General features: G+C 35.5%; 1 protein-coding gene across 1 annotated transcript in view; it reads right to left on the bottom strand.

Moving 5' to 3' along the window:
- The window catches only part of LOC135225695 (transport and Golgi organization protein 1-like), a 36,354-nt gene extending 23,883 nt beyond the window's left edge, over positions 1-12,471 (bottom strand). The window contains exon 1 of the mRNA XM_064265046.1: positions 12,313-12,471. Within this exon, the coding sequence (XP_064121116.1) occupies positions 12,313-12,427 (115 nt within the window). The 5' untranslated portion in view covers positions 12,428-12,471. The remainder of the gene's footprint in view (positions 1-12,312) is intronic.
- Between the last annotated feature and the right edge of the window lie 15,486 nt (positions 12,472-27,957).

Raw genomic sequence — 27,957 nt, 5'->3', positions numbered from 1 at the left:
TAACAATCAATCACTCAAAGATAAAAGAAATTACAACACAGGAAGAAAACAGCAGAATCCCTTAAATCTCCAAGTTTTAACATCTACACCCATACAAGTTCCGTCTGCATTTACCGCACTTCACCAACAAGCCACATTACAACTTTGTCACACACAAACTAGGTCTAAGAGGTCTGGTATTCTACAGACAGATGAATGCTGTGAACAAAGCCAATACTGTATCAGCATAATGATTACCTATTGTATGATACAACCATACCATAATCAAGGTTAATATGCTTACCATCCACATTTGATGGTAAACATAACTTATGTTTAGCATCCACATTTCATAGTAAACATAACTGAAAACAACTTCAGGAACATTATCAGTGACAAAAAAGCCTTGAGTAACCTTCAAACAGGGCCAACACCTAAAATTCTTAAAACTTTATATCCCAGAAATCAAAGTGTTTAACAGTGAATATATACCTTTACTTTTGATAAGATCAGCAGCTAACAATGCAAAATGATGACAGAAAGGCTAATGGTATTATGCACAGTACTATGGGCAAATATAGTGTAATGTTATGCATTGTGGTATTACTGCTGTAAAGCACTGACATTACACAGCCATTTCAACTAGCAAAAGGATGGCTGGTCAGTGTTAAAGAAAAGAAACCTCAAGCAAAATACATTGGTATATCAGTTGACAATAGCAGACTTTTGAAGACTTAAGGTGTTCAACATATATCTGAACAGGGCATCTAAAAATGAGTGAGCTGGATTGCAAGAAGTAACAGATGAAAAAAAAAAAAGTAGCCAAGTCAAAGAGTGACAGCAAACTGGGAAAAATAGTCTTTAGCTAGAGGAATACATACTAACAAAATACCTCATGGCATTAAGTAAAGACACTTACATAACAACAATAGCATTTGTTTTCTTTGTTTTTTGTGTTTTTTAAGGACATGTTTGCAAATTGGAATGATGTAAACAAAATTTTGGTGTTATCATCCTAACAAAGATGATATATCCATGTCTCCAACATGTTTAATGACAATACGGTCTTTCACTTTAGGCAAATTTTGAAGACACACCAGAAAAAGAGGTCCCCGACCAGTTTTGTTGTGCGACACGGGTCCAGTGACCCTCAAGTTTGTCCTAATGCTAGTAAAAAACGAAGTGGGGGAAGTAACCCCAGACATTGCCAGTAAAAACAGAGAGGTAACCCCAGATAGGTCCTTGATACCTGGAGGAGAATTTGCCTTGAAATAATAACCTCCCTTTCTACCTCTCCCCTCCTCTCCATCTTCCAAATGTTAACAAGTCTTCCATAAAGGTAAGAGTGATGTTGAATGTTTATTCATCATTTCATTTGACATATTTATTTCTCATTGTTTTCCGTATATAAAACTGTGTTTATTCTCTATAAAATGACTAATTTTTTTAATCAATGTGTATTTTCATAACTAAACCTTTAGTCTTAATATTAGAATATTCTTCTAGTGCCAGCTTGAACTCCAGTAAAATTATAAAAAAAAAACCACCTTAGTGTAATCAAGGAACTATTGGCATCTGTGCTTGATCTCAGGGTATGTGGGAGCTCCCACAATGCCCTGGGCATCCCCCTGAACACATCAGTTACTTCCTTACCAACTTTAAGAGAGGACATGATTACTCTCTATCTCTTTGAAGCCGGTTTAGTCTGCCTATTTTTTTCTTTTCAATCTTTTCTCTGGGTGTGCTCTATGTGTGTGATCTTGTAGGTTTGTAGAAGTTATGAGATATCACGGAGTGTTTTGCTTCACCAATGAAGCTTTATTCAGGATCTCACAAGAAACAAAGGAAATGCTCTGGTGTGAGTGGGTTTCCTTGTTCAAGTTTTTTAACTTTGGTGTCTATGTATCCTTACCCAACATGCAGTAGGTGCAAAGAAAATGTGTGTACAGTTACTAATCCATGTTAAATGTTGGTCAGCGGAACAATGGAAAAAATCTTATGAAAAGGGTCAGTCTGGAATGTATTAATTGGTTTTACATTATTCCTCATAGGAATTGCAGTTTCAGATTTCATACATTTTGGACCTCATGAGACGTTCTGGAACAGATTACGCACAAAAACCTGAAGTTCCAAAGGCAGCACTCTTTCACAGTCAAATTTTATGCTAATTTAACTTAATATATTATGATCCAGGTTCATGATTTTAATAACTGATTTACTAAGACTCCACTTATTCAGGCTACAGATACCTAGAGGGATGTCACTAGATGGACAAAAGATGCATTCTTAAAAGTTTTGCAGTGGTTAATAAAAATATGATGAGAAGCATTCTCTCTTTAAAGCTGTTCAGGATATGTACTTTGAAGAAATGAATTGTAATTTACTCATTTACTGAAGGAGACAAAATGGAGTAAAGGACAAAAAGGGAAAGGAGAGACTGGTGACTGAACATAGTAAGTAAAGGAAATGGAAAGAAACTGGGAAGGAGTAAGGAAAGGTGATTGGTGGTTGAAGAAGAGAGGAAGAATAGAATGAGGAAGAGAAGAACAAATAATAAATGTTTAGGAGAAAGAAGAAATTGGAAAGTATGATGAGAAGAAAACACAGAAGGAAGCCAAAGTTGGGAGGAGGAAGGGGGGATGAAGATGAAAGAAAGAATCAGGGAAGGAGAAAGAAAAAGGATAGGGTAGAGCAAATAGTATACAGAAATATCAAAATAAGGAAAAGGAAAAGTTATGAAGGAAAAATGATAGTGATAATGAAAGGAAAATGAATATAAGGAGTGGTTAATAAATCAATTAAAAGAAGAACGGGAGAAGACAGAAAAAAGTAGGAAGACAGATGGAGGAAAATCGAAGAAGGGGGGCAAAATGGATGAGGAGAAAGAAAAGGAGCAAGAAAAATGATAAGCATGATGAAGAAATGGTAGAAAAGGAGTAGAATAAAGAAAAGATGGAAAAGAGGAGGATCAGGAGAAGCAGGAAATGAGAAACAAGAGGAATAGTACAAATCAAGAAGAGAAGCAGATTAGGTACAAAGAGAGTGAGGATAAGGAAAAGAAGAATGGGACAAAAGGAGATATGTAATATAAGAGGGGAAGAATACTGCTGATAATTAAGATGGAAGAGAAGAACGGAGAATGAATATGATGTGGAAGAGGAGACAGACTTGAAGAAAGGAGAGAGATGTTAAAGAATAAAGATAGGAACAGAAAGAACACATGGGCATGGGGAAAAATAAAAGGATGAAAACAATGAAATGATGAGTAATACAAATTGAAAACAAAATTAGGAAATGAGTAAAAGAAATAAGAAAAGAAAAAGGGAGGGAAAGAATAATGTTCGAGAAAATGTAAAACATGAGGAGGAGAAAAAAGATAAGGATGAGTAAAGGCAGGAGAATACACACAAGGAAAGAAAAACATGAAAGAAATGGAGAATTAAAAGATGAATGAAGCGTAGGAAGAAAGGGAAAGAGAAGGAGAAAGGAAAAATGCTCAAGTTAAAAGAATAATGAATGAAGAAAAAAGAAAGAGTGCAGAAGGGAAGATGCCAAAGATGAGAAAAGAGAAAAAGGGGAAAATCACAATTGGTTAAAAAATAGACTGTTTACTATACTGTATCTGCATAGAATAATTATGGCAAATTTTATCTTTTAAGGGCCAACAAATAAACTGACAGTTGTAATTTTATCTTTTAAGGGCCAACAAATAAACTGACAATTGTAAAAGCTAAATATTACTATCCCAAATCAATTATTTTACTTAACATTTTCTCCATTCCTTTAAATGTGCTAACAAGGTCTTTGTACCACATCAATTTCACTCATGTGGAGGAGGAATGATCATAGTGACTCCAAATTTTAAAACCTTACTCTGAAGGGGTTACATAAACCACACAGACATCTGGAAAGCCAGTTCACCTCTCTCATACAAAGTATCTGAGTAATAATACACACCATTGAATGTCTACCTATTCTTCGCAGGTACTATAGGATGTTCTATTTTACCAAGATTATAAAATAACAAAATGAAATTAAGAAGCTACTTGGTGAACAATTATTGTATTTTGTATTTCGTTACAAAATCTACTAAAAGAATTTCTGTTATAAAATGGGCTGCAAGAAAACAGTAATAAGCAAACTTAACTTACTATACAACCTAAAACAATATCAAAATATTGAAGATGATAATACGTAATAATACTGGACCAATGCAGGTCCCTATCAGTTCCTAGTATAGCAATCAGAAAGATACAAAATACAAATACTACTACATATACTATTTGCAATAATTTTTCAGAAATTTTATACAGCTCAATTTTTGCCCATTTTATGTATCTTACTTTTATGTTCTTGGTCATGTTAGGATGCATGTCCAACAGAAAGTGGCCCTCACAAGGGATTTATTGTTTCTTTACCCAATTGTAGGTGATAAGTTTAGACTTAAACTCCTCAAAAATAAAGTATGAATGCCAAGCACCAGCCTAAATTACCAGAGATGCTCTGGGTGTCCTTTAATTTACTTTAAGAAAATGACTAGTACAAAACCTGTATCATCTGAAACATTCTTCAGCTACGTAGCCTACAGCAAAGACACAGATTTCTAACCTTGGTATCAATAACCTAACCAGAAAAGTTCCAACACCTAAACAATTTATCGCCTTGAAAAAAAGGTTATCAACATAACATTTTTACCTTCTATAAGAAAAAAACACTTACATTGAGGCTTCATTAGATGGGATCTTAAAAGGAACTGAAAACTATACAGCCAGCATCCACCTTGTATACACATGAGTTGCCAGATGCAAAAGATTTCTTGATTTGCAAACTTTGATTGTTTTATAACCAGTTTCCAGTTGGCGCTAGATTATCCTAATGTTCAGCGTAAGATACCTCTATGAAAAAGCAACACTTGGTAAAAGGTTAACATATATACTGGTATATAACCCTTTCCATTATATTTTTTTGCACTTTGGTCCTCTATTATTATTATTAATAGGTGTTAGTTTTTCCAGACCTCTGAGTCTCAAGTAGACTCTTCTCGGGCTGGTTCTCAGGGATCAATCCTGAGAAAGAAAAAAAAAAAAAAAAAAAAAAAAAAAAAAAAAAAAAAAACAAAAAAAAAAAAAAAAAAAATTTAGACTTTATTTGAGAAACCCACCGTCTTATTTAAAAAATTTATGATTGTATTTTAATTAATTGAAAAAATCCCTGCTTTCCGCAAGAATATTTTTCATTTCTGAACTCCGCAGATAAATAGATCTTTGCTGGGTCCAATTTGGGCACTCAACAAGCAAATGCTGCACTGTCATGGGTATTTGACATCTGTTACATTTCACTGGGTCAGCATGTGGTGTTGACATCAAGTGACCATGTGAGAACTTGTGTGTCTATACGTAGCCTTGCTAGGATCACCTCTTTTGCTCTTTCCTCCTGTGAGGATGTCCTCCATGCATAGACTTCAGTTTTATATTTTTAAGAGTTTGTTTGTTGTTGGCACCGAGGCCCATTCTTCTTTCCAATTCTGGTAAATTAATGTTTTAACTGATTTTACCCAGTCTGACATGGGGCATATGAAATTGTTGGAGGGATAGTGCAGGCTAATTTGGCAAGCAGAGTCTGCATATTCATTTCCTTTTATTCCCACGTGTGCTGGGATCCAACATATTTCCATTGATATTCCTGATTGGAGGAGTTGATGAATTTTTATTTGAATTTCCTGTACATTTGGTTTCCTGATTTATACTGTTCCTATTTGCATCTATAGCGCTACGTGAGTCACTGAAAATTACAGAGACACTTGCTTTTGCCTCAGATATCATATCTAGAGCCATCTGTATGGCTGTGACTTCAGCAGTAAATACTGATGATATTGAAGGTAGGCTTTTTTTACTTAACATATTTTTCGAATATGCAGATGCTCCTACTCCAACATTATTTTTGGAGCCGTCTGTATATATCATAAATTTGTCGCCTTTTCTTCTTAATGTGTTCCAAAGCATGTTGGCGGTACATTTCCGTACTTGTCATTTGTTTTTTGAGTAGGTAAGACAGGGAGGTACATATCTTTACTCTATTTAAAATCCATGGTGGTGGCAATTCCATTGGTGGGTGAAAAATTGGATTCATATTATGTATGTTCATTATGTATCTAGCTCTTTTTGGAAAGAGCTTGTACTATTAACTGCTGTTACTTGATTACAGTTTTGGAAGCAGTAAGTTGCAGGAGACGATCCCCGCTTGCATTGGAAACAGACCTCTTTGTATTGTTATTAAATTACGGTGATGTTTTTAAGGGCAAAATACCTGCCTCCACCAAAAGTGAGTTTGTTGGGGACGATCGGAAAGCTCCTGTGCACAATCGCACGCCTTCATGGTGCACTGCATCTAGAGATTTTAATGCAGATTCTGAGGCGGATGAATATATTGGACAGCAGTAATCTATTATGGATAAAGACTGTTGCCTTATATTATCATTAATAAAATGTCTCGCTTTGCTCCCCAATTAGTGTGTGATAACTTTTTTAATATGGCAAGGGCTTTGATGCCCTTGGCTTTAATGTATTTGATGTGCTCTTTCCAATTTAAATGTTGATCAAATATTACTCCTAGATACTTGATTTTTGTACAAAATTGTATTTCAGTGCTATAAAGATGCAGTTTGATTGTTTGGTTCTTCATCCACCTTTTGTCTTTGTAGAAGACGATTGCTTTTGTTTTATCAGTTGAAAATTTAAATCCAACTGGAATTTGCCCCAACTAATATATTTGAAATTTGGAAATGGCAGTACTAAGAACTCTCTGAGCGTGTCTCAGATTACTACTCGTATAGTAAATGACAAAGTCATCAACATATAAACTGTTTTTTACACCACTTGGTAAATTTACTTTGGTCCTCTAAAAATGAATAATGATATATAAGGAGAAAGTTCAAGTGCATACAACTCGAGAGTGAGGCAAACCTGTCATCAAGCAAAGAGGGATTCTGAGTTTTGGCCACGAATTCCAGGACAAATTCTAAGGGTACAGACCCCAACCATCATAACTCAGGCCATGGAGTTCTCCAACTCTTTTCGAGGACGCCAAGACCAACAAGAAAACTGCTTTCAGGGTCAGAATACTGTCTGACGACAGACGTAAGGGCTCAAATAGAGCTCAAGTTAGACTTCTGAGGACAAGAGACAGATCTCAAGTCAGAGGTTTGAACTCTTTTAGTGGATAGGATTGCTCGAAACTCCTTAACAACAAAGAGATCTCCCAGGATGAAGAGATGTCTATATCCTTTAGGCTTAAAACTAACCCTAATACAGCCCCATAATCTTTAACAGCCAAACCAGATAGGCCTTTCTCAGCCCTGAGGAAGATGAAGAAGTCCGCTATGCGCTAAACAGAAGTTCTGAGTGGAGATAAACCCCTTCAACGACACCAATCACAGTAGATTGCCCACTTGCCCTGATAAACTGCTGACGAAGACTTCCTGAGATAGCTGGACAAGTGGCCCGCTGCTTTGCTATAAAATCCTCTGGCTCGCAGGAGGTACTTGATAGTCTCGAGTCGAGAAGATACAGAGGCTCTACTGATTAGTGAAACCTCTCCACATGAGGTTGGCAAAGAAGGTGATGCCATGGGGGAATTTCCCTCGGTACTTCTGAAAGCAGATACAGAAGGTCTGGGAACAACTCTGCTTGAGGCCACAGAGGAGTCCTAAGGTCATCCTGAAATTTTGAGAGCTCATTACTCTGTTCAGGACTTGACGGATTATGCAAAGTGGAGGGAAGGTGTAAACCATCGAGATTGTCCCAATGATGTTGAAGGGCAACCTCTGCTAGTGCAAGAGGATCCGGGACTACCAACATGCAACCTTCAGTTTCCTGCTGAAGCGAGTTGCGAAGAGATCTAACATGGGCCTTCCCCAAAGAAGAAATAGCCTGTTCGCAATGTCCTGATGTAGAGACCATTCCATGCCAAGGCTTTGGTTCTGTCGGCTTAGTTTGTCAGCCACTACATCCCTCCTGCCAGAAATCTATCTGACTATGAGCTCCACCAAGTTGTCGATCGCCCACTGATGTATCTCTACTGTCAATGAGTAGAACTGGAGGAATGCCACCACTGACAGACTTCCAGTCAAGAAGCAAGGCTTACAACTGAAGAGCCTGTAAAGAAATAAATAACAGCTTTCTCCCTCAGGAAAGAAGATATCTTCTATCCTCTGAGAGCAAAAAGAATCATTTTCATCTGAAAGGATAAAGGGAAGGGAGTGAGCCGTATGAATCATGCCCAACTCCTTCAATAAGGCTGATTGGCATAAGGAGGGACCTGGAAAAGCAGTGCCTTGAAAGCCATCTATTGGTAGGTCATTGTCAAATTCTTAAACCTAAAAGATGTTATTTTTAACAAGACAGCATAGCACAGTCTCTTCATACATGTTGCTTTAAATGGGAAAACAAAAGAAGCAACTCAGTTTCATCAGGCAATATGCCATATTGACCTTAAAAAAAAACTTTTTGCCCATTCTCTGACACTGGGTACCTTTATAAGATTGCTGTTCACTGGCACACTGTCATAATCTCCCATAACAGCAAGATAAAGCTGATCAGACATGTTGCACACCTGTTACAGAAGATGTCAATTCAACATTTAGGCCATGAAAGACTCCAGTGAGCACTACTGCTCAGGATGTACTACTGTAGTACCTTGTTGCCTCAGCAGGATACCATGGTTGTTAATATCCGAACCAACCACCATTAATACTAAACTGTTCTGATGTGAGATTACGACAATCTAGAAGGCAGAATATCTTGGGCCTGGCCTGCTGAACTTCTAAAAATACCGGTAACCATCCCAAGGTAGCAGTATTGTAAACTTGGGCATACCAGCCACTGTTTGATTACGTTCAGTTAAATTAGAAACAATGAACATGCTGTGAATTTCCAACTAGTAACTATGTCAAAAAAGGTGATGATTAAATAATCAATAAATGAATTGCTCATAACTTTTAACTGCAGCCAATAAAAGAAATGATTGCACTTGTTAGCTGCAAATGACCAAAGCCAATGATTTAGTCTTAACATTATTACAGGCTGTTTTTAGATCAAGACCCCATGCTAGCATAAGGCCAGCTCAAATAACAAATTAACCATAACAGTTATTGACAAATACAGTGAAAATCCAGTAGAAAATGGTCACAATCTAATCACACTGTCATCAGATATGACTATGCTCAGCCACTGAAGGGCAACTACACTTAATCATTGTTAATGAACATAGTTTAAGAAGTTGCATTCTAAGGCTAATAACAAAAGTAGGTACATCCTGACTTGCAAAATTGGTTACATCATTTTACATCCCTGAGGTTTGGCCACCAATACTGTAAAGTTTTCCCTTATAAATATATGATATTTCTTAAAATATCACTCTTAAATGAAAGCAATCAGATGTTCAACCAGAGATACTGTAATTAAAACAGATTATGCACACTTAGGAGGTAAGTTTGCCTATTATGTAATGGAGACTGATCAGGCAACTGCAAAAATTACAGCCATTCAAATCAGTATGAGAAAATTATCATAATGAAAGGTTTAATATCTGACAAATTGAATAAATTTTATTAACTTTATCCAAATCAAGGAAATTCCATGGGCTGACGAAAGGAAGAAACATTATTAACAATAAATATCTGCACTCCAGTTCGATAACATGCCCAACATGCAATACCTTGAAAACTGCATCGTCTAAATTTGAAAGTGCTTTGCACAAGAAAATATGTTTGCCCTAAATGTGGCTCTAATGGTAGGGCTTCCTCACTTTCAAGAGACTTATGTTTGTCAAAGCATTACACAAAATTGTAACACCTGAAAACCATGCAATTCACGTAACAGGATAAGCATGGCTAACAGGATGTCCTTGGCAAATATGCTGAAGCCTGTTGAAAATACAATATTCATTTTCCAGTCTCTTATTTTTAAATTCCATTTACAAGTAAAAATTTTCCAGTCTCTATTTTTAAATTCCATTTACAAGAAAAAAAACTTGCACTCCAATTACTATATCATCTCACACCTAATAACATTCTGTGAGACAAGCTGGACTGGTTTATGAAATTAGGTTTAAAAGCCTAGCTCTAAGGCAACAACCCTTCTATACAGAGATTCCAAAATTTAAGAAATCTAAAAAATTTTATTTTCAACTGAAACAGATTATACTTAAGGATGAAAACTAACTCAAAGTGCTAACTTGATTACTGTATTTGCTTATCCCTACATGCAAAAGTAAGTAATCAGGTCACCATCCAGGAAACAAAGTAAATAGCAATCCATGCTCCAACTATGACAGAAAACTGAAAAGTCTTGCTGCACTGCAATTGTTGCTAACCAAACATTTAAAAAATACTGTTTAATCTGTGTAATCTTTAATTTTCAAACTTCTGCTATCTGCTATTGGTAATAAATGCACAAAATAAAAGAAACAAAATCATTTATGTCAGCGTATGTTCCTTTACATTTGTTATGTTTACAATTTTTTCAAGTGGGATTTTTATCTAATCTTTTAATGTTATGAACAATATTTAAAAACTTTTGAGGCGAACACATCTGCAGCATAACAAACACTGTCTGCTTTCTGCAAATTTATTTTTGCACAATAGAATGCCAATTTTGTTGTATTTTGAAGCTATCTTTAAAAAATGTAAAACAACCAAATTATATGTTCAGAAGATAAACTGAAGTTGGCCTTAAACAGAAATTTCAATTTCCCTTCCCATACATACACACACAAATATGTATATTGCTATTTATTACATATTGCATTTAAGAAATAAATTCTTAAAAGAAGTTAATGTGGTAGGATTCAGTACCTCAATCTGTGAATGAGTCAACACCATACATTCACAAGTCTTAGGTTGTGGATTTCTTCTTGTCAACCAATCAAAAGCTTTGAGTGGTACTAAATCAGACCTAACAGCATTGCACTGTTCTAGAACAAACACCATTAGTCTATGAGATCTGTTTAATATTCACTTACAACAATAAACACAAAAAGGGTGAGAGGGGGAGGAAGGGGGAACATGAGGGCCAGGTAACACTTAAAAGTATTGAATGTTTACTTGGGAAGCTGAAAATAAACAAATTACGGAAATTGATTAATGCTATTAAAATCAACAGGGATGACAAGGTTCCACCTTAATCAATATCACACTTGGCCCAAAACTATTTAGCTAGAAGGAAAAAATAAAAAGAAAATTGGTATATCTATATTAGTATTCTGCAAAAGCCTAGACTATGGCAGTTGTGGTTTTTCTATGCAGTTTTACCTACTGAACAAGAATTTTAAGTAATATTTATTCGGAAGACTGTAATTAACCTCCAGGGGCTCGTACTAAACACGGCGAAATACATTAGACGCCCCAATTCCTGGTGACTTTAGTATTCGCAGGGACGAACGATGCAGAATGCTTATATAGAAATACCAGAAAATTAAATAAGGGGTGAGAAATTAAGCAGAGGTTATTGCCACAAACAATTTGAACTTGAAAGATGTTGGAATTTCAGATTATACTAATAATGCTAAACAAATTATTTATGTATTTGGTAGTAGAACTTTCTACTTATGCTGATGTGAAAAAACAACTTTCAAGAGGCTATATACAACTTTCATAGACCCAACTTTGGATTAAAAAGTCAACAAATTTTTAAAGCATAAACACAACCTCCACATCCTAGGATATTCTTGTTGCATTATTTTCCAATACCAGGTCTAACTGTGATAACCGAAATGAGTTATTTCACTAAACCATTTCTGGATAAATGTTACAGCTGTTTCTGTAAATTAGCTCTAGGTAGCTAATTGTGACCACACTTCATCTTTCAATCACCTGATGTACTAGGTGGTACTATATGCAACTTTTAAAATACCATACGGAAAGTGGTAGCTTCCCCCTTCCACCTTAAAAGCAAACGAAACGGGTTGTATTTCATATAAATCTAAGTAACAGATTTTGAGCGACGATATACTAATTTAAGTTATCAATTTCATTGCGATGACTTGCTTAAAAAGCAAACATTCAACTACCTAGGTAGTGTCTAAACTCAACTTTTTTCACAACAAAAATATTTAGTCATTAAAACAACTAACAAAACCATGTCATTCCTATCTACTAATCGCACATATGATTTATTGAATTTAGGTAATTGTCATTTTTCCTTAAATTTCAATCGTCCACTGGTATGAACGATGAAGAAACACTTAAGAAAACACCACGAGTAACCTGAAGTTTGTCGTAACATAACTGTTGAAATTGCAATGTCTGTGCTTTATGGAATTATTAGTCCATCTCACCTTTGCACTTCGGATCCGCACATCTCCGCAAATTTGATATTTCGGCCCGTGCGCTATCCAATCCCGTCAAAATCAGGAGCAACGTGAGCAGGCAGCCAACCCATTTCACAGACATCGTACAACTCAGCTGTTTACCATCCTATCGTTCCAATAATGTGCAGCTCCCGTCCGACTCTGACCCATTCTTAAGCAATACCGGGCCAGTATCTCAGTGAGGCGAGTTTCTCATGCTTTTCTCCAAGATATTCATCTTTAGTGTTATTTTCCAACGGTGTTTATTGGATTACATCGGGGTCCCAGACTTGTTCATCCCACTTTCCGTGGAATTACAGCTAAAGACGTTGAGTTCCTCCTCCAACTTCTCAGAAAAGTAATGATAATTCAAAAATGTAGCCATTCTGACGGATTAAGATGAGGGATTTTTCCTGAAACTGTATTCAGCACATTAGATAAAGTAATTACTCTTACATATGAATAAAAACTGTGCATACAAAGCTGTAAGTAAAAAATGTGAAAAATAAACATTCAATATTGTGCAGGGATCACATAAGTTTGTTTTACAAAGCAGTCAGAATTCCCATTCGACTTATAGTTAAGACACGTCAACTTTCTGATGTTCGATTGCCCTATGAATGGCTACCGTTTGCCATGGAAGCACTACAACCAAATTTTTAAGCTTAATGAGTATGAAAGACAAGAAAAAACATTTTGAATCAATAGAAATATTATATTTTTACTTCAAACAAAGTACTATTCCGGTCTATTATAGTGTAATATACCGTGAATAATTGATGCAATATTCGGACAATATTTACATATTTTTAAAGGGCCTGATTTAAAGGTAAAAGGAACTTCCTTGTAATGACATTTTTTGGTATCGAAATTTTGGACAAATATGCTGTAAGCTGTGCGTAATTGAGTGTACAACTTCTAAATAAACTTATTAGTCCACTAAGTAAGTTAGTTGAAACTTTCAACTAAAGTTGACAGGTCATGGTTTGCCTTTACAGTGTTTCACTGTATTTAGTCTAATCAGTTTATTACACACACACACACACACACACACACACACACACACACATATATATATGTATGTATATATATATATATATATATATATATATATATATAGTATATATATCATATATATATATATATATACATACTATATATATATATACATACATACATACATACATACATACATACATACATACATAAGCGAATTCCACAGGAAAATGATAGTCAGAAATCCAAGCGCTTTCGTCTTTACTAAGACATTGTCAAGGAGTGAATGAAATACAATTGTAGAGAAAGGTCTCAGGTACACAACAAGATCAAGAATACCAGATGGTTAATTTTCAAAAGGGTAAAAATTAAAAGAGATAATCCAGGATTATCGGATATCACACGGTCACAAACCTAAACAGATTGACCCTAACCGAAATTACAAAGTTTCTTTACATTCTAAAACTTGTAAAAACTGAATATATTAATTTTGTTGCTTATATTTATCTACAACTTTTTTCATTATGAAAGCATCAAGTTTAAATAAACCAAGACTTAAATTTAGAACATTTTTACTATTTGACTTGATGAAACAAGATTCAATGGTATTCCTTTTAACTGTGTCATTACATGGGATTAAGGCTCTTGCTTGACTCCAGTTAATAGGATGGTCTAAATCTCTCATTATGTACGCAATAATGCATTCGATATTTGCCCAGTTCTCACAGAATATTGATGTTGTTTGAGAACTGGGCAAATATCGAATGCATTATTCGTACATATGAGAGATTTAGACCATCCTATTAACTGGAGTCAAGCAAGAGCCTTAATCCCATGTAATGACACAGTAAAAAGGAATATCATTGAATCTTGTTTCATAAAGTCAAATAATAAAAATGTTCTAAATTTAAGCCTTGGTTTATTTAAACTTGATGCTTTCATAATGAAAAAGTTGTAGATAAATATAAGCAACAAAATTAATATATTCAGTTTTACATGTTTGGACTGTAAAGAAACTTTGTAATTTCGGTTAGGGTCAATCTGTTTAGGTTTGTGACCGTGTGATATCCGATAATCCTGGATTATCTCTTTTAATTTTTACCCTTTTGACAATTAACCATCTGGTATTCTTGATCTTGTTGTGTACCCGAGACCTTTCTCTATAATTGTATTTCATTCGCTCCTTGACAATGTCTAAGTAAAGACGAAAGCGCTTGGATTTCTGACTATCATTTCCTGTGGAATTAGCTTATTTTATGAAGTCACGTGCATCTACTGTGATTTTTTAAGCAATATATACATGTATATATATATATATATATATATATATATATATATATATATATATATGTGTGTGTGTGTGTGTGTGTGTGTGTGTGTGTGTTAAAACAGGATACGTCTTAAATATAAAAGGCCTATTAAAACACTGGATTTAAAGCTAAGGACTGTATTTCGATAGACTTACTTCCACCCTTATTAAGCGCTGCTTGATAAGGGTGGAATTACGTCCACCGAAGTATAGTCCTTAGCTATAAATCCAGTGTTTTAATGGACCTTTAAACTTGAGATATATATATATATATATATATATATATATATATATATATATATATATATATATACATATGGCTGGTAAAAATGTTCTGTTACAACAGAATTCCATCTAATAAAAGGAGCCCATAAAAACACCAAAATATAGAGAGAATAGTACTATATTTCAGAGACTGCTGTCTCCCTCTTCAGGTAGATGAATGAGAAAAGTTTACAGAAAAGGTGGTATTTATACCAAGAGGTCCATCCACAGGCAAGCCAATTTAGGTCACCCCCACTGATAATCTTCCTTTAATCTTCTTAAGCGTTGGTTGAATGAAAACCTTGTCGATCGTATCTGAAATCTATGCTCCTTTTGAGATGTTCATTACCTGACTCTCTTCTATTAAGGCCGATTCCATCATTTGACTCTTGTACCGGCAGTTGCTGCTATAAATTACATGTGACAAATTCCAGTTTATTCTATGGTTATGCTCATTTATATGGTTGAAAATAGCTGAGTTCTGTTGTCCATACCTAACTGACCGTTTGTGTTGTATTAATCTCTGGGGAAGTGATTTACCTGTAAATCCAATGTAAGATTGGTCACAGTCCTGGCATGTGATTTGGTAAACCCGTGTCCTTAGGAGATGCCTTTTGTTGGACGTTAATCAGGGATTTGGCTAAGGTGTTTGGGTAAATAAATGCAAAAGGGTTAGATTTTCCGAGGGTCTGAGTCACCTTCTTAATCGTGTCCAGGTGGGGAATTTTTTATTTTATTGTTGGGTGTATCTCTGGTCTTGTCTTTAGGGGGTCGGTAGAAAATTACGTTTGCTTTGTGAATTGCTTTCTCAATTATATGGTCAGGATACTTTAAAGACGAAAGTTGCTTGCGAATTAGATCAAATTCTTTTTCCAGGAAATCTGGGGAACAAATTCGTAAGGCTCTTAAGAACAGGTTGCTGGCTACACCTATCTTGATAGCAATGTCGTGATAGCTAAAGTAGTGAATGTATGAAAGTGAGAACGTTGGTTTTCTGTATATGGTAAATTTGTATTCTGTCGTGTCTCTGATTATTAAAATATCAAGAAAAGGAATTTTGTTGTCTGTTTCCCATTCAACTTTAAATTTGATGCTGGGCACTAATGCGTTTAATTTTGAGAGGAATTCATTAAAATTGCCCCATCTATTATCCAAAAATGTTAGAATATCATCCACATATCTCATCCACAGCATGTCTTTGGGTTTTATTGCATTTATTACTGTAGTTTCAAAGTATTCCATGTACAGATTGGCTAAAACAGGACTTAAAGGACTACCCATACTACACCCGAACTTTTGCTTGTAGAATGATTCCCCGAATGAAAATACGTTATTAGATGCACATAATTCAACAAACTTTATTATTTTGTCAAGCGCCAATGGGAAATGATCTGAATAGGGGGATAATTTTTCCCTTAAAAACTGAAGAACGTCCTGTACTGGTACTTTAGTGAATAGGGAGTCTACGTCAAGGCTTAAAAGTTTTATGTTGTGAAGTGGTCTATGTGCTTCTCTGAATTTGTGACAAAAATCTTCTGAATGTTTAATGTGACTGGGAGAAAAAGTGCCTAAAAAAGGGGAGAGGAGGCCAGCTAACCATTTAGAAATTTTTTGTAATTGAAAGCTCCGGCACATGAAACGATGGGTCTGAATGGAATATTGTCTTTGTGAGTTTTGGGAAGGCCATAAAAGTAGGGTAATTTAGGATGAATTACTTTAAATTTCTCTAATAGTTCAATACTCTTTTTGTCTTAGCCAATTAATCTTACTTTCCGAAAAAATTCTGTGGGAACGTTTTGGAGGGGATTTTTCGTCAGTTTGTCGTAAGTGTTTGTGTCGCTAAGGAGCTGGTTGATTTTGTCGAGGTAGAAATCTTTGTCCATTATTACAATTTTGCCGTTTTTGTCGGATCTACTTATTATAACATCTAACTTTTTTAGCGAGTGGATGGCTATCATGAATCTACGGGGAACAGGATATTATCAAAAGCCACTATGAAGTCTAGGTTGTTTTTGCGGTCTGTCATAAGGGCAAAGGATAAGCCTAGATTTAAAACTAAATGTTGATTTACAGTAAGGGGGGTGTTGGATGAGTTTAAAACTTTGTCTTGTTGCTCAAGATTATTCCATGCGCTATTGTCTAATAAGTTATTTAACTTTCGTAAAAGTCTGTTGGAATGAGTCACGCTATTATAGGCAGCAATGTCGGAACAGAATGAAATCAGATACCTGTATATGTGGTCCGTAGTGAGGAGGCGAAGATTAGACCGAGTTTCCATATATCACTCTGCGTAGTACGAAGATGTCGTTTTTCGTACTGGTGATTCTTTCCTCCAGGAAAATCTTGTGTGATAGAGGGGACGGGTCCGATTGCAGAGTCCATCTCCCGAATCCGTACATTTTTTTTTTGGTAGTACTTGTTCCTTGAGGCATTCTTCTAAAAAGTGTTTTTGATTTTTCAGTCGGTGTAGTCTGATCAGTTCTTTCTCAAACTTGCAAGAAACTGGCTTGACTTCTGGAAGCAAGTGAAGAATCGTGGAAAGGCGGTTGAATTCCATAATGGGCCGAAAATGACTGGTAAAAATGTTCTGTTACAACAGAATTCCATCTAATAAAAAGAGCCCATAAAAACACCAAAATATAGAGAGAATAGTACTATATTTCAGAGACTGCTGTCTCCCTCTTCAGGTAGATGAATGAGAAAAGTTTACAGAAAAGGTGGTAAATGGTTAGCTGGCCTCCTTTCCCCTTTTTTAGGCACTTTTTCTCCCAGTCACATTAAACATTTAAGATTTTGTCACAAATTCAGAGAAGCACATATACCACTTCACAACATGAAACTTTTAAGTCTTGACGTAGACTCCCTATTCACTAAAGTACCAGTACAGGACGTTCTTCAGTTTTTAAGGGAAAAATTATCCCCCTATTCAGATCATTTCCCATTGGCGCTTGACAAAATAATAAAGTTTGTTGAATTATGTGCATCTAATAACGTATTTTCATTCGGGGAATCATTCTACAAGCAAAAATTCGGGTGTAGTATGGGTAGTCCTTTAAGTCCTGTTTTAGCCAATTTGTACATGGAATACTTTGAAACTACAGTAATAAATGCAATAAAACCCAAAGACATGCTGTGGATGAGATATGTGGATGATATTCTAACATTTTTGGATAATAGATGGGGCAATTTTAATGAATTCCTCTCAAAATTAAACGCATTAGTGCCCAGCATCAAATTTAAAGTTGAATGGGAAACAGACAACAAAATTCCTTTTCTTGATGTTTTAATAATCAGAGACACGACAGAATACAAATTTACCATATACAGAAAACCAACGTTCTCACTTTCATACATTCACTACTTTAGCTATCACGACATTGCTATCAAGATAGGTGTGGCCAGCAACCTGTTCTTAAGAGCCTTACGAATTTGTTCCCCAGATTTCCTGGAAAAAGAATTTGAACTAATTCGCAAGCAACTTTCGTCTTTAAAGTATCCTGACCATATAATTGAGAAAGCAATTCACAAAGCAAACGTAATTTTCTACCGACCCCCTAAAGACAAGACCAGAGATACACTCAACATTAAATAAAAATTCCCCACCTGGACACGATTAAGAAGGTGACTCAGACCCTCGGAAAATCTAACCCTTTTGCATTTACTTACCCAAACACCTTAGCCAAATCCCTGATTAACGTCCAACAAAAGACATCTCCTAAGGACACTGGGGTTTACCAAATCCCATGCCAGGACTGTGACCAATCTTACATTGGATTTACAGGTAAATCACTTCCCCATAGATTAATACAACACAAACGGTTAATTAGGTATGGACAACAGAACTCAGCTATTTTCAACCATATAAATGAACATAACCATAGAATAAACTGGAATTTGTCACATGTAATTTATAGCAGCAACTGCCGGTACAAGAGTCAAATGATGGAATCGGCCTTAATAGAAGAGAGTCAGGTAATGAACATCTCAAAAGGAGCATGGATTTCAGATACGATCGACAAGGTTTTCATTCAACCAACGCTTAAGAAGATTAAAGGAAGATTATCAGCGGGGGTGACCTAAATTGGCTTGCCTGTGGATGGACCTCTTGGTATAAATACCACCTTTTCTATAAACTTTTCTCATTCATCTACCTGAAGAGGGAGACAGCAGTCTCTGAAATATAGTACTATTCTCTCTATATTTTGGTGTTTTTATGGGCTCCTTTTATTCGATATATATATATATATATGATATATATATATATATATATATATATATATATATATATATATATGTATATATATATATATAATATTATATATATATATATATATCTATTATATATATATACTATTATATATATATATATATATATATATATATATATATATATATATATGAATAATATATATATAATTATATATATAGATATAGCCCAGGCTAAAAAGTAACTATAAATGGCCCTGAACTTTCACGGCCAAATTTAGTATTTTCCCTTTATATATAACCTTGTTGTTAACTTGCTAACCCGTGAGAAAATGGCTCTAAGAAAAAAAAGTGGATACTGCCAAAGTCACAGTTGAGTGAATTGACTTATGTCATGAATGAAACGAACCGGCTGCTGCCCACCTCCCCCCACCACCAGCCACGCCCCCCACCCACATACACTGCCATCCACATCTTTTCAAGTACTCTTTCATTCCTGGATATTAAAGACTTACTTCTCTAATGTATCCTCCAAACCACCTGTCATGTTCAGAATTTTCCTCTCAACACACCAAGTACGTATACTCTTTTCAACAACTGACTGCATTAAAGTCTTTCGATCTACGTAACTACATAACTGAACAGTTTTAAATCTCTGATTCCCCCTTTAACCTATCTGAAGCTTTCCACTATGTTTTATATGTTCAGCCAAATTTCCTCACCATTTCAGTCCTTTACAGAGTATACATATACTATGCAAACAATATGCCACACGATCTATTCAAACTTTCCTGCCTTGGGTTCCATGAACGATCCCGGTTGCTTCCCAATTTTTGCACTACCTTCCTTTTCGCCTACTCGATGACCCACCTCTTCTTTCATCCTACTTTCATCTACTGTATTTTCCCCAAAACCTACGTTGATTGGCCAGTCACATTCTTCCTTCATTCATATAAATATTCATTGTACAGTAAGTTCCAGAAGTGAAGCGACAAATTTCAGGGGATTTCGTTCGAAATTCACTAACTGTCAACTAAAACACATAGCTGAAAAACTTATTTTTTCTACAGTGAAAGCTCTATTAAGCAAAATAAAGCTATCATATGATGCACAAATATCAAATCTATGATATTAATAACAATCACAAGAAAAAATTATGGTAATAGTAATTATTTCAAAGTATAGTAATTACTTCAAACTGTAGAAACGAAAAAATTTGAAATTTTCGTTCAACACAGTACTACCAACATTACCAATGTATATTTCGAGCAATGTGGAAACAAATATTTAATATCATAGTGTATTATCAATTATTTTAGCGAAGATGCATAAAACCATGCAAGTATCAATAGAATGTAAAGTGAAAATCTTCGCAACATTAAACATAATCAACCATGAATGCACCTATGATTCAATAGAGAAGTTGGGTGTGGTTGGCAGTTCTGATTTTAGCTTCTTGGACCGAGCATAAAACACCATCTTCGAGAAAGGCTCTAACTGCTGCTGCTAACTTCAGGTGACTATACTCTGTTTTTTTCATCTGTCCATCCGCCTGTGGTGTTTTTGTATGATAACACTGCGTCCCGGGCTTTAGATAGTCACGCTATGTGTAAGTTTTAGGTAAATAAAAGGATATCTGGGTGTAAATTTGCAACTGAAAAGTGTTTTAATAATTTACTGTATGCGAATTACACCGTTAATATTCGAAATAAAAAACAGAGTATAGGCCTAGTTCCGGGCATAACAAGGCTTACAATGCAGGGCCACTGTCTGTTATTTAAGCAAAGATAGAACCATTAGGACCGTCACCAGGTCCTGTCCTTGCACCTGGGAAACAGACTCACTATATAAAAAATAAGAAAGCCGGTCGCAAGCAACCAGAACACCCGTAAAATCATCACCTGGTTAAGTAGGGAGACGACAAACTTTTACCTCAAATCTAATCACATTCCAACCGTGAAATTTAAGACTGAATTTGCGTAAGTGAGCATATCATAAGGGAGTGATATCACCCAAATTCATATTTCCACGGGCAACCAGCAAACAGTTCGATCCAGGCAAGCATTATGAGTTTTTTGGGGATTTATATATATATATATATATATATATATATATATATATCATATATATATTATATATTATATATATATATTAAAAAGAAAGCAACCCGGAGCATGACCTAGAGAGAGAGAGAGAGAGAGAGAGAGAGAGAGCATAACAGGAGATACTCGAATTAAAATAATACTCGCCAAGCATATTCACACCGGATCGTATGGACAAGAATAGTCTTAATTATGCACTGAAAAAAAAAGGTGGAAACCTGCGAAAATACTTGTTGATGCGACCCTGAATATAATGCCACATGCCACAGTGGCGTGGTTGGTTTGGTGTTTGCTTCCCACCTCGGTGGTCGCGGGTTCGATTCTCGGCCATTCCAATGAGGAGTGAGAGATGTGTATTTCTGGTGATAGAAGTTCACTCTCGACGTGGTTCGGAAGTCACGTAAAGCCGTTGGTCCCGTTGCTGAATAACCACTGGTTCCAGGCAACCACGGTCCAGATAGTCTAGACCGTGCATGCAACGTAAAAACACAATGCAAACAAACAAGCAATGCCACATGCAAAAATTTGCATAATTGAGGAATTCGATGAAATTATTAAGAAACAAGCTGGAAAATATATTTCCATGATTATTGAAATAGGCCTAACCATGTAGCCAATGCTAACACGCATATAACTTGGATTTCGCTTTTTTTCACACCAACTTGTCTTATTTATATTTCATTTAATCAGATGCTAAACTTCTTTGTGCCTTAATAAAAGAAATCATAATAACTTTCGATATAGCGCTATAAAAGTAAAAGGTTAATTTACAAATCATATTAGGCCAATGCTTATGCACTCGTTTCCTGCTGTCACTCAATGGTGAACACTCGATATCACACACTGAGAGCCGCAGATGGTTCTATGGGGAAATTCATTTTTTTTCTTTCTTTTAATAAACAACTATTGGACTAACATTGATCATTTATTGGGGAAATACTTTCTGTGCTTTTACAGTTAATCACTGATTCGTATTATCAGATAAAGAAGATGACAATAATTGGAGTAAAATATAGTAACTGGCAACCCACGAGTTCCTAAAGAAGTACGATCAATTTTGAAATTTGTAGCCTCACGTTTGACGCGTACTGTACATCTTCCTGGTTTCCATTTATCCTCATAAACTTCCTCTTACTCTCATTTATTCCCAATTCTTCTTCCAAGAATTAAACTTTTTCCTAGTTTTTTTTTTTCCATCTGTAAACATTACCCATTCAACGCTCCATTCACAACTTACTTTCTTACCCCGTAAGCACGGTGACCGAAATCATTGCCAATCTCAAATCTTAGACAAATATTTTTACGTTTACTGCTTAAGTAGTTATATCTTTTTGAAATTGTATATGTGTCAGCATTAGCTTAACAGTCGGTGTGCAAATTACTATATATTTTTCTTCTTCTTCTTCTTTTTCTTCTTCTTCTTCTTCTTCTTCTTCTTCTTCTTCTTCTTTGTCTCACTAATAACACGAAAATTCACATTGTCTCTAATACATCCATCCATACTGCAATGACGGAAAACGGTCACATAACTCAACTACTTTCCTGATGCTGTTCTCGTTTATTGCTAGCACAAATGACCCACCAATGAATCGCTAGAAACTGTAACCAATATTTGTCGTGGGAGACCTTAGATATCCATGCCTCACTACCATTTTTGGACGAAACCAGTCATTGTCCCATCTAGGTCTACATATTCTATCACCTTGCCATCGTCACAAACTTCATCGCGCTCAGGAAGTTAGGTATCTTCTATACTCGTGCTATACATCCTCAAAAACTTCTATGGATTCTATCGAGCTTGTCTAGGTTTAAATATGTTAAATACAGCCTTTTCCTTTCTGGGAACTATCGGACAAGCAACATTTGACTCAACAAAAAATGGTTGGTTGCAGTTACAATGGATTCGTTGGTGGGTTATTAGCACCAGCGATAACCTGGAACATCGTCAGAAAAATTGGTATGTCACGGCCGTAGCGACAACAGAATTTTCGTGCTGCTTGTGAGAGCAAAAAGAATAAAAAAAATTAAAAGATACTAATTAGCATACCGACTGTTAAGCCAGAGTTGGCACAATAGGCAATTTCATAAAGATGGTAAACAGGCTTCTATGTACCGTTGGCTGCTACTATGTACCAATGCTGCTATATGTACCATCCCTGGCTGCTGTGTACCATCCATGGCTGCTATGTCTCATCAGCAACCTAATAGGGTATATATACCTAAAGCCTTATAATCATAAACAAAATACAAATACATTAACAACTTCTGTGCAAGGAGAGAGAGAGAGAGAGAGAGAGAGAGAGAGAGAGAGAGAGAGAGAGAGAGAGAGTACTGGAAATTATGTAAGCACCAAAGGTAGCAGCCTTTTTCGGTACATAAAAACCAAAGCAGTGGTACGTAGGAGCCGGTACATAGCAGCCCTAAGATGGTAGTCTACATATAAGCCAAAGCAGTGGTAGCTGTATAGCAGCTGCCGGTACATAGCAGCCAGAATTCCATAAAGATATGACTACTTACGCAGAAGACGTAAACATATCTTTTTATGATTTCAGAAGGGCAATTATGTGGGTCACTGCGCTTAGGGGGTGAGGTATTGTAGAGTTCATGTCTTCTCTGGACTTCTACCTCGCTCATTTCGACTTCAACAGCACCCATCGGGCCATCGCTAGTGACACCAGCACTAAGCAAACAAACTGATGCAGGGATTTTGTAGCTCGCCTCTACGCATATCCATATATTTATGTCCAAGAAATGTAGATGATTATTTGATTCCATTTCCATTGTAAACCTAATATTTTCATGAAAAGTGTTGGCAAAGTCTAATAACATATCAGCATGGGATTTTTCTTTAAACAATAAAAACGTGTCATCTACGAATCTTCTATAAAAATAGGCCGAAATAACTCTGGACATTGTCTAAGAAACAGTTCTTCTAGGTGGCACATAAATATATTGGCGAATGTAGGACCCAGTGGTGACCCCATTGCCATACCATCAACCTGTTTATACAACTTTTTGTTAAAGACAAAGTGGGTATCACTCACTGCAAGCTCTAGTAAGCTTCTAAAACTATTTAAATAAAAACCATTGAATACAGTAGTTTCTGTAGTGAAAAGCTTCTTAAGTATAATTTCTATTGTTTCCTTAAGGGGGACGTTTGTAAACAGCGACTCAACACCGAAACTGACCATGAACGCATAACTATCTTGTTCAAGAATTTCAGGAATGAATTTGGCGGAATTCTGAAGTGTAAACTAGTTTTTTGTAAGGTTACTAAGGAGAGGAACTATAAGCCACCAAAATCGGTCTGAGTGGTATATTAGGCTTATGGACCTTTGGAAGACCATATAAAACACTGAAAGCTGAACCAGAACTATACAGTGACTGATATGACTGTTCGGATAACATACCCTTCTCTTTCAACTGCTTCAATGTACGGTTTATTGTATCTTCTGTTTTAAAAGATTAGGTTATACTGAGGTTCACCTACTTCAACAAACTTACTAGAGTCTGATAAAACATGTTTCATTTTTTGGATATAGTCACAACGGTTAAGAATAACAACCCTGCCCTTGTCTGGCCTACAAACTATAATATCAATATTCCTAGAAAGTTTCCTAAGTATCATAAAGTCTCCTTGTTTAACGAATGGAAACTAGTTAGTGGTTGTCAACGACGAAAATACTTGTGTGATATAGTCTGAATAGTCTGCTGGGCTGCCTTTAGACAATGTCCAGAGTTATTTCGGCCTATTTTTTTTTTTTTTTATAGAAGATTCGCAGATGACACGTTTTTATTGTTCAAAGAAAAATCCCATGCTGATATGTTTTTGGAGTTTGTCAACACTTTTCATCAAAATATTAGGTTTACAATGGAAGTGGAATCAAATAATCATCTACCTTTCTTGGACATAAATATTTCACGTTTTAATGGGAGATTTCTCACAGGTATTTTTAGGAAAAAGACGTACACTGGTTTGGGTCTTAACCTTTTTAGTAACTGCTCTATGACATTTAAGGGTAGGCTCTACTTTGGAGGGGTGCCGATCGTAAGAGATCGTAAAAATATTTGCCAAAAATACACTAATCAAGACAGGCTAATGAATTTATCAGGCATTATTTGCACTATAATAACGCATATTCTCTGTGAGTTTTATCATCCTACAGGGAAAATAAATGATTTTATGAAAAAAATGTGAAATTCAGGGCTCCTTGTATTGAAGGTTATTTGATGATCGGTGAGAAACTACAGTCTTGAATAGAAATTCGGTCTGACAGAATGTTTGTATATCCCTGGGAGCATGCACATAAAGTATTATCAAAATAGAACAGTAAGTAAGCACGTAATAACAAAAAAAAGAGCAACAACTTCAGGTAAGTTCAGCGAAAGCCCCGCCGAAAAATAAGGCTATAGCTAGGAAGAAATATTCATAAAAAATTCAAACCTCGATTTAGGGACAAAACCTTCGGAGAGATTGTAGTTATTATGTCACTGATAGCCTAAAACATCTAAAAATTATATTATGTAGGACAATCAAAGAACCCCCCCCCCCCTTACCCGAAAAAACCAAACCAGAGAAAAAGAAAAAGCGAAAAAGCGATTTTTCTGAGGACAAGAAACTTGAAAAATTTGTTTAGACACCCCTAAAATGGTTTTCTGAGATGAAAACTACTCGTAGAAAACGTAGAAAAGACATCGACCAATTTAGAGGGATACTGTACTATTTTTTTTTATATTTTCGATTTCCATATTTATCGGCTGCGCTTTCGCTTCAGTTGTTGCTCTCTCTTTTTTTGTTATTACGTGCTTATTTACTGTTATATTTTGATAATGATTTATTGTTGCATGCTCCCAGGGGATATACCAACATTCTGTCAGACCGAATTGTCTATTCAAGGACTGTAGTTTGGCTCACCGATCACCAAATGTACCTTCAGTACATTTTTTTCTTAAAATAATTTTTTCTTAAAATCATTTATTTTCCCTGTAGGATGATAAAACTCACAGAGAATATGCGTTATTATAGTGCTAATAATGCCTGATAAATTCATTAGCCTGTCTTGATTAGTGTATTTTTGGCAAATATTTTTACGATCGGCACCCCTCCAAAGTGGAGCCTACCCTTAAGCTGAATTCGGCAAAAACACTTTTATTCGGAGCCTATTCCCTGTGTTCAGATTGGAATAGTTTTCATAATGAAATAGCCTTTCTTATAGTATTTTTTAAGAATAATTGTTATCCTTCTGACCTCTTTGACAAAATTGTAAAAAGAGTTTTTAAACAATATATATCAGCCCAGTTTATTTTGTAAAAAAAAAAAAAAAAAAAAAAAAAAATGCAGCCTTCAGACGTGAACTGACAACAGCGCTAAGCACTTTGCACCCCTATGTCCATTTCAAATTTGTGTTCAACAACCCTTTAACAATAGGCAGACTTTTTAAATTCAAAGACACCCTTCCGGAGTTGATGCGTTCTTTCGTTGTGTATGAGTATACTTGTCCAAAATGTAATTTTGGAAATTACGCCGGATCTACCCGACGCTTACTGAAAGTCCGCATCGATTCCCATAGAGGTGTCAGTTATCGCACTGGCTGCATTTTAAAATCAAAAGAATTTTCGGCCATAAGGAACCATTCAAATTCATGCAAAACTGACTGACGGTATGTATAATAATTTCAAACTACTCTGTCAAACTGCTGATTGTCTTTCGCTCCTTTTAGAATCTCTTTACATCAAGAAACTGTCTCCTACTTAAACAACCAAACTACCTCTACACCATTACATATTGCTTAACTGCCTATTACTCGCATTCTCTCTCTCTCTCTCTCTCCCTTGTTTTTGATTCCTCCAACATCGCCTTTTGACTATGCTATTTTCCATCAGTTAACAACCAAACCTCTTAACAGTAAGTCTGGCAGAATGCTGTCTTTATTTTTTCAATTTTTATTTTTCGTTTTGCTTTTGGATGTGTTATTTTACAAAGTTATTCAGTGTTTTAATTTACTTTTAGCTTAAAGTCACCTTGTAGTTTTTATTTTTATTTTAGCTTAATGACAAACTATTTTTCTTATAATGAATAGGTTGTTTTAGCATACTTTTTAATATTGTAAAAATTAATTCTATTTATAGCCCTGAAGATGGGAAAGGATTCCCGAAAGGTAGGTGTCAATAAAAAAGAAAAAGAAATTATATCTAGTCTTCTCGCTGTCCTCTTCATTATTAAACTTAAGCTCACGAGGAGCGAAAATCTTACAAGTTATATATATATATATATATATATATATATATATATATATATATATATATATATATATATAACGCCAAAATCAGAAAGGACTGGTGAAGGGATACCATGACTGAATGTTATCGACTGAGTTTACTTACTAAATTTAGCAGATTAGATTAGATTCTACGTACGAAAGTGACTCCGTAAACAGCAATAGCTTCTGCGAAAACAGGACAAAAATGATTTAGAGGTTACTTACACAAGCCTTTTTAGGCAGCAGAACTGCAAGTTCATTGAAGGCAAAGAAAAACTTAAAAAGAGGTATTTAAGGTGTATGTACTATAATATAGCACGTTAAAAATAGATAAATAAATCAATTTTTTCCCCTATGGTCCGAGACCACAAACGCTACAACGTCATCATGAGAAGTCTATCTGTACAGGTTTGTCTTCTTATACGATAAAAGGTCAGTGAAAAATTGAGTAGATTTTGCCAACAACTTCGCGTCCGCCTTACTGCAGACTTCATAT

This window comes from Macrobrachium nipponense, chromosome 13 (assembly GCF_015104395.2).
Source record: "Macrobrachium nipponense isolate FS-2020 chromosome 13, ASM1510439v2, whole genome shotgun sequence".
Classification (NCBI taxonomy): Eukaryota; Metazoa; Arthropoda; class Malacostraca; order Decapoda; family Palaemonidae; genus Macrobrachium; species Macrobrachium nipponense.
Note: the sequence above shows the minus strand (reverse complement) of the source record. Positions and strands in the feature narration are given on the sequence as shown.